This window comes from Castanea sativa, chromosome 3 (genome assembly GCF_040712315.1).
Source record: "Castanea sativa cultivar Marrone di Chiusa Pesio chromosome 3, ASM4071231v1".
Lineage (NCBI taxonomy): Eukaryota > Viridiplantae > Streptophyta > Magnoliopsida > Fagales > Fagaceae > Castanea > Castanea sativa.
The window spans coordinates 5700872-5709213 of record NC_134015.1 but is presented as its reverse complement, the minus strand read 5'-3'; the positions used below and the strand labels follow the sequence as shown (position 1 = coordinate 5709213).

Sequence of the window (8342 nt, the reverse complement as noted above, 5' to 3'; positions counted from 1 at the left end):
CACACACAGACAGTTTGGTTTAGACCCAAAAGAAAAGTCATATTCAAAAGAAAGAGAGAAAGTTCTGCATACTTGAAACAAAATAGCATCAGTACCTTTATTTTAGGAGAATATCAAAAGTACTACTGTAGATGAGGTTGATGGGGGAAGAAATGACATTGTCAACCATTTATAAATTATTGGATTGTTGATAATGTACAAAATAATGGGTAAGCTTAGGTTTGAAATATGATTTAAAATTTGGCCTAAATACTGCAAAACGTCTGTCATCAATGGCCTGTCACAGTGTCACTTCTTTTCAGATATGTTCCTATACATTGCCAAAATTGGGTAACACTTATCCACTTTGTCTAAACGTCAAACACCACCAATTACGTCCATCTATGTATTGCACCTAGACCTTACTTTTCTTCCTGTCTTCCACATATCTATCTATGTCAATTTGTTCGTGAACAGTCAAATATGCTCTTTGCTCGAGATGGGAATAGAATCTAAAACAACTATGTGCTACTTTTTCATTAAATTCAATTGTAAATGATGCTTAGTGAACTTTAAAATATGCCCACATCAACATATGGCAAGAAAGAAATTTCTAAGAAATAAAATGAGAGAGAAGGGGCTTTTGGTTACTGTTTGATTGTACATCTCATAGTTACATTGGCCCAAGTCCACATGTGGGCTTAAACCCATTGTACCCTAATGCTAGTAAATACTAGTTGAGTTCTAGCAATCCTAAGATTCTATGTCCAAATACATAGACCTCTCACTATATATATTATTATGCTCAATACAATAGAATACACATCAATTCTCCTTTTATGGGTACCAATTTCATCCCTTGGGGAATAAGATCCTTTCAATTCCATCCATTTCAGACTTCATATTTTATTTTCTAAATCGAATAGTGTGCACACTGTCACGTCATTTAAAATTTACAATGACTTGAGAGTTTGTACACCTTTAAATTCGTAATATTTATTTGAACTAGGAAAAGAATCCATTTTAAACAAAAATGATCCTTTTCCATCTAGTTGCAACTGCTGCCTAATAATTTCAGCTCATGCATGAGATGTTGACAAATCTCCTGTATCAGAACCTTTCAGTTTTCTTCTAAGAAGCACCAAACTGTCATATTGTGCATCTTTCAACATAATTTGAGGTGGATACTCTGAAATCTACAAGAAAAACAAAAGCACTATAAGTAATTGTAATGAAAACCAATATACTAAATTTGCAAATAACCTTTATGCTTTTCCCTATCAATAACATAAAAAGCAATGATTCCTTCAAAGGTTGTGCCAAGGATGCAACTCTGAAGTACAATATACCCTAGTCATGGCATTTCAAACATCACAGTGAGGCTTCTTCTTAGACAAGCAGCTTTTAATTGAGGCAGAATTTAGATACAATAGATGTTATTCAGATTTTGACAATTCAATAGTTGGGAGAGTAAGGATTGGAATGCTTAACATCTCCATGAGAAATACCAGTAAGTGCTTGTGGAGCTACAAGGCTCTTGGCATTACAAATAGTTTGGGTCAACACTGGCTTCAGTTTATTAGCGGTCTCCACTTAAAAACCAACTAAATTCCTTGCCTGACCTGGACCATATCGAATGGTACCAGGGTGCAAGAGTGAAAAAAATGTAGATATAAGATTATCATAATATGAAACTGTATGCAAAGATCAAAAGATTATTATTGTCCAATTGGCAATTAAGTGCGGTTAACATCCTGATTCCCCATCTAATGCTATGTCTATTATTTAGGTAAGATGGTACAAGGCAATAAGCACAGAGAGAGGCAGTAAAAATAAAGGAAAAGAAAATCTTATGTATTTACTACACGCACTATTAAATCTCCACTCAAATGATGCCAATGTGATTGGCTTAATTCAGCTGTTGAGGAGAGTGTTTCCATCCTTGAAATCCAAGACAATGTGAAAGATAAGTTTCAGAAGACTCAAAATCTTACTTTTCCGGTAATTAAACACAACTAGAGCAGTTTAACTTTCTGCATTGTGGAGAAGTGCAAAATACCTACTCACGCAAGATTTATGCATTATACCTTCCATTTATCAAGTTCATGCATTCTTTCACTTGAACTGTGTTATGAGGACAAAAGGCAATAAATTTGACACCGATATTCATTTCCAATATCTTTCTGCCAAGGGTCTATTTAGAGTGTTTGTTCTACTTGAGCAACACAACAATCCTTCCATAGTTCAAATGTGCACAAATCACAATATCAATCAAAATGAGCAGTGTACTATTAGATTAGAATATTGTAAGCAATGGATAAATTATCAATTATCATTAAATGCTACATGAGAATACATCATGTGAAGAACAATAGGTCCTACATACCAGATACTGCTGATTTCAAGGCAACAGCATGGAACCCCTAATGGAACCCAGTAAATGGTTTGTATGATTTTTAGTAGCAGAATAGAGTGATAATGCCACCGGTGCAAGTCTTCCTATTACTGCTATGATTCTGAAGTGCTTGAATGAACAACTACAGACAAATCTTGCTGAAATACCTAAATGCATATAAAAATAGATGTTAAAGACATAAACTTTGCAATTTAACCCACATTCATGAAAATATCTACCAAAAAATTAAATCAAAATCAAGCGAGCAGGTAAGAAAATCTACCTTTTTAAAGTTTTCCAACTCTTTCCCTAACTCTGCCACAGTGTCAACAGCTAAAGGTTGTGCAGTAGCAGGCAGCAAGTTTTGATCTTTTGAATTACCTATTTCCTGTAAATGCGCCCCAGGACGATGCAAAGTGAGTGAGACCAAATGCAAACAGGCTAACAACTTGCCTTTGCCATATGGTACTTAAAGAAAAAATAAGTATTATAAAAGCCCAACTTCACATCATAGATTGAAAGATTTCCAAGTCAGTCCAGTTACATCAACCAAGGTCGATTTAGGCAAGAGTGGTAGTATATCTATCAAAGGATCACAAAATGAAATTTAACAAGAAAATACTACTTGCCTGAAATTAATGGTTTTCGAACATGAAAAGATTATGAATCCCTAACATTTAATGGAAGTGTCCTTGGAAAGTGGGATTTCCATACGTACCTGATTTATCTAGAGCAATACAATACTTGATATTGTTGTAGGGACAAATCACAATTTTGGGAGGCTCAATAACTGAAGAAAAACTCCAAATTTTTTTTATTGGTAAGTTAGAGACACACAAAATGAATTTTGAACCCATGACCTCACCCTTCATCCATTCTTATGAGAGAATGAGGTGTCACAATGGTATACCTATATCTATGTAACACATAGAACTAATAAAGTGTAATGACAGTGTCCAAGAAAAAGCAGACTTTGTGTGATAAGATGGATTTCACCAAGTAGTTCATCACTGGCAAAAAACAGAAACTCCATATTTCACCCTGAAACCATAAAAACTAGAGAGAGAAAGAGAGCAAAGGAGGGAGCACTTACATACCTATTCTCTTTCTTTATTTCCCACCACGGTATGTGTAACTCATCATCTTGAGAAGTTTCAATAGTATTTTCTGTGGGGAGGGTTAGTGAATGGTGTCAAGATTCATTTGGTAAACTAGAAGACTGTATGTGAGCCAATCCGATATGATTGTTTGGGAATTTGAAGCCTTGTACATTTTAATAATGCATTGTTGGGGAACTGGCTTTGGTGGTATGCCACTGAAACTAATTCTTTATAGAGAAGTGTTATGGCTACGAAGTATGGGTGTATATTGGGTGACTGGACTCCCTGTGTGCTTAAGGGACCATATGGAGTGTTCCTTTGGAAGTATATTAAAAAAGGGTGGGGAGGCTTTTATGGTATGTCAAGTTTGGTTTGGGTGATGGTCCTAGAGTTCGTTTCCGGCTTATGGTGTGGAGATACGATCCTGAAGGATGCTTTTCCGATGTTGTACCATATAGCCAGAAATAAGGAGGCGTTCATGGCAGAAAATACGAATTGGAATTCTGGGGTTCTTCAATGGGATATTTTGTTCACTAGATCTGTTAATAATTGGGAGGTTGGGATTTTGCAATCATTTCTTTGTCTTCCGTATTCCTTTAAAGTTACAAGGGCTAAGGAAGACCACATGTTTGGGACCCCTACTAGGGGTGGTTTATTTGAGCTTAAGTCCTACTATGAAGCTCTTATTACAGGTCACTCCCCTTATTTTTTGTGTAAAACCATTTGGAAGGATAAGATTCCTTCTAAGGTAGCTTTTTTCACATGGCCTGCAGTTCGGGGACAAATTCTTACCATAAAGAATCTTCAGAAGCAGAATAGATGCCTTGTTGATTGGTGTTGAATGTGTAAGCACAGTGGGGAGACCACCGACTGTATGTTGCTTCATTGTGACATTGCACACGATCTATGGTCTATGGTGTTTTTTCTTTTAGTGTGGATTGAATTATGCCGAAAAGGGTGGTGGAGTTGATGGAGTGCTGGAAGGGGGGGCTTTGGTAACCATCATTCTATTGATGTGTGGGGAGCCATGCCTTATTGGGTTATGTTGATCATTTGGAAGGAGAGGAGTCTTCGTACTTTTGATTGGATTGAGTGTTTGTCTGTGTAGCTAAAATTGTATCTTTTACAATTATTTTTCTACCTTAGATGATTTTTTAGATTTATGTAGTTTTAGTTGAAACTTTGTTGCATCCTTGGTACACTTCCTGTGTACTTGGGATCACTTTCGTTTAACTTTCAATAATGCATTATTACTTAACATAAAAATAAAATAAAAAATAAAAGAAAAAAGAAGAACAGCAAAACAATCTGCAACATAAGCTTTATGTGACGATTCACTTCCCATTCATAACCAGATTTATTTTACTCCACTTTTTATGTTCTAAATTGGTGCTTTCTAAGAGCAGAAAAACAACTCATTCCATAAGCTTCATAGAATAGACCTTATCAAGCAACTTCTCATTAGACTACAAAACTAAATGATTAGCTAGGTGGCATTCAGACTGGCACATACCAACTTGAAACCTTCATGTGAAATTGAAAAGACCATTTCTTGAATGTTAATGCATTGATGCTGCTGCAATGCTACAGAAATTCGTACAATTGCACAAAGAGATCGAAATTTCCGCTTTACCTGAAAATAATAGAAGAAAAAGGTAGGGAGGAATGTAAACTGTTCTTTCCTGCATAGGACTAGGAAAAATGACTATAATTAACTGAATATATAGAGTGAGATACCTCGTTAGTGAATGCTATTAAAGAAGCATGATCAGATTTTGGGAATTTCTTTCTGTGATGTCTTGCGAGTAGAGCCATTAACTGCAGATGTACTAATCATTATCATTACAGAGTCTATTTATTCCTTAAGGATTAAGGCTCAGCTGAGTTGAGTTTGAGTACAAACATGGACCTATATCAATTCCAATCCACCCTTCACCACCAGAGGCAAGGCCCAGGGGTAGCACAAAGAACACTAAAAATATGCATCATTAAGGACAGAGCAGAACTAATAGTAATAGATGGTCAACATACCTTGACCTCCTCAGTACTATAACCATAAAGATGACCACCATCCTAAGGAAAAGATAAAAATGATCAAAGATTAATAAACAGAAGAATAATTTTATTTATGCCATACAAGATACTGAAATGTTTTAGAGATGACAAATTGTCAACTTTCAAAGATCTCAAAGCATATATGATTTCTTCAATAGCCATCTAAAGTCTCTCATTTGCATGTATGCAAGACTATCATGGAACACGAAACTAAAGGACGAAAAGGCATACCATGATTATTCGATAAGTCTGCTTATGGTAACCCTTTTTTCCCATGAAAAGCCCAACACTGTGAAGCAAACAGGCAGCTTCAAGGTATTCAAGATCCCTTTCATTCAAGGAGGCAGCAATCTCTTCACATTCTCTCAAGCCTTCAAAAATCACCTGGACAATCATTTAGTTAATATCATTGGATGTCTTTAAGCAGTTCTATATCATAATGTCTATGAAAAACCGTATAAATGTTATGTATCTCACTAGGTTCAACTTCTTGAATTGTAAATCAAATCCTAATGTGCAAAAATAAGTACAAGACACATGGTAATCACCACAATCTCATTAGGTTCAATAAGTACAACCAAAAAAAAAAAAAAGGAGATTTAGAGCTTTTAGTTAAAAGCTCTACAATTTCCTGTTCATGCTTTATAAATCCATAACTTTAAAGCACTATTCACTGTAATTTGCCAAAAGCTCAAAATGCTATAGCTCTTTTCAGTTAAGCTTCTCCAACTTAAAAGCCTTACAACTAAAGTTTTACTACCTACAGCAATACCAAACAGGCGTTATACCTGGTATAACATAGATTTCAGCAAGTACCTCATAAAGAAACAAAAACAAGAAAATTCAGTATACCTTTGCAATGCCAGCACACTGAGCAGCTACTCTCATGCTCTTCTTGCTATTAAACCTCATTGCAAGCTGCACAACGGACCTCCACCTCACATTGGCATTCAAATCATAACCACCATACACCTTACCCAAACTCTCAGCAATAACACCCTCCCCTAATGCATACCCAGAAACCTCCATATCCTCAATCCCAATCACCTCAAATATCTCCTCCAACAACACAGCCCCAGCCACAATAAACTCTGACCGCCTATTAAAGAACTTATCTCTCCTTGCCTTCTCTCCCTCCCTCCCATCACATAACCTCTCAACCACACCCCTCAATTCCCTTCTACTAAACCTCCAATGCCTCTTCCACTCCTCAAACAAAACCACATCGTCATTCTCAAACATTTCACTTTTAGCATATCCATAAAACACTGCCTTCTCAACTGCACGAATTGTACCAGAACACCCTACTACCATCTCAACCCCCCCAAACTCCTTGATTCTCTCAACCACCCCAGATTCTTCTATAACCAACCTAATAAACTCCCTCATGTCCCCAACATTATGATCGCCATGTTTCACAAACTTTTCAGTTAAATTCACATGCCCCAACTTCAATGAAGCCCCAAAACAAACTTTCCCTCCCTTCCCAACAACAAACTCAGTGGACCCACCTCCAATATCTATAACCAACACCAATTTCTCATAAACAAGTGGCAGAAACTGAAGCACACCCTTGTACACAAGCCTGGCTTCCTCTTCACCGGACAAAACCTCAACTTCAAGACCAACCTTTTCCTTGACACACTCAACAAGTTCATTCCCATTTGTTGCCTCACGTATTGCAGCAGTGGCAACACAACGAGTGTGGTCAGGAATTACTTGGTGGGAAAGCAAAAGGTTTTGGAAGTTTTGGAGGGTTTGGAGGGCTAGGAGGTGGGATTGGTTGGAGATAGCAAAAGGGTTTGTTGGGGTTGAGTTAAGGCCAAGGAGGACAGGTTCTTTGCGGTGGTTCAGTGTGAGGAATTGGCCAGATGGGTTGGCACGAACTATGAGAAGCTTGAAGGAGTTCGTGCCCATATCTATGGACGCAAAGAGAGAAGAGGGTGGTGGTGAATTTGGACGAGTGGTGGCCATGTCTTTGTTATGAATCAAACTCATCAAAGTGATGCTTGTTGAGGTTTTACAAACTTTATAAAGGAAGAGATTTGCTTGCAAAAGAGTTCAGAAAGGTTGCAACTTTGATGTGAAAACGTTATCTTTTCTCTTACATGTTATACAACTGAAATAATACTAAGATCGTGTGGCAAATTATGATTGGAGCAAGATTACTTAGGAATCAAATGTTTTGATCCCAAAAAACATTATATCTTTTTTTTTCAGAGTTGGAAACTAGTGGAATCTATTACTAATGTTTTAGATTTTTTGAGGAAACACGATTTCTATCTGTTTAAGGAAACATGAATCCTAGTATCAGTCAGTGATGTGATGCAAGCAGCAAAGACACAATGCAAGAAACGAGTTTATACAAACTGTACGTACGTACATACATAAAGTGTCGGTGCGGAGGTTTGGGCAGTGAGAGAAGATGGCAATGGGCATCAACCTCTGCGTTTCTTTTAGATTTGCAAGCTGTGGAAATTGAATTCGATGCAAAATTTGGTTGTTGATTCTAACATACTGCGATTGTGGAATCAACCATTTTTGTTTATTTATTTCGTATTAATAGGAAAACTATAGAATATACTACGGACCCACTATTATTAAGGGGAAAAGAGAGAGAGGAGATTTAAAAATATATATATATATATATATATTTATATATATACAATGACAAATATTTATGAATTTTAATCCTCACATTTTATATAATTAGTGAGTGATGTCACAGTTTCTCATTAAAATAAAAGAAAATTCTTAAAAAAAAAAAGTATAAGCCAAACCCAGAAATAAATTAAAATATGATTTTAAAATTT

General features: G+C 36.3%; 1 protein-coding gene across 2 annotated transcripts; it reads right to left on the bottom strand.

The window, feature by feature from the left end:
- Positions 1-851: 851 nt before the first annotated feature.
- Positions 852-7658, bottom strand: LOC142626908 (uncharacterized). Of its 2 annotated transcripts, XR_012842685.1 has the most exons (8): positions 6382-7658; positions 5761-5913; positions 5506-5547; positions 5212-5292; positions 4988-5107; positions 2658-2762; positions 2366-2541; positions 852-1175 (listed from the first exon to the last, which is right to left on the bottom strand). XR_012842685.1 is itself a non-coding variant. In XM_075800629.1 (7 exons), exons 1-7 carry the CDS (start codon positions 7525-7527, stop codon positions 1059-1061), a joined length of 1764 nt encoding a protein of 587 aa, XP_075656744.1. In that variant the 5' UTR covers positions 7528-7658; the 3' UTR covers positions 852-1058. The 2 variants fall into 2 exon arrangements, 1 of the variants encoding a protein (XP_075656744.1); XM_075800629.1 differs by lacking the exon at positions 2366-2541.
- Between the last annotated feature and the right edge of the window lie 684 nt (positions 7659-8342).

Coding starts and splice junctions, on each gene's coding strand:
- LOC142626908 (XM_075800629.1), bottom strand. CDS start 7,527: ATGAGTTTGATTCATAACAAAGACATGGCCACCACTCGTCCAAATTCA. Junction 5,293..5,505: donor ATAGTACTGAGGAGGTCAAG/GTATGTTGACCA, acceptor GTACATCTGCAG/TTAATGGCTCTACTCGCAAG. Junction 5,108..5,211: donor TAATAGCATTCACTAACGAG/GTATCTCACTCT, acceptor TATTATTTTCAG/GTAAAGCGGAAATTTCGATC.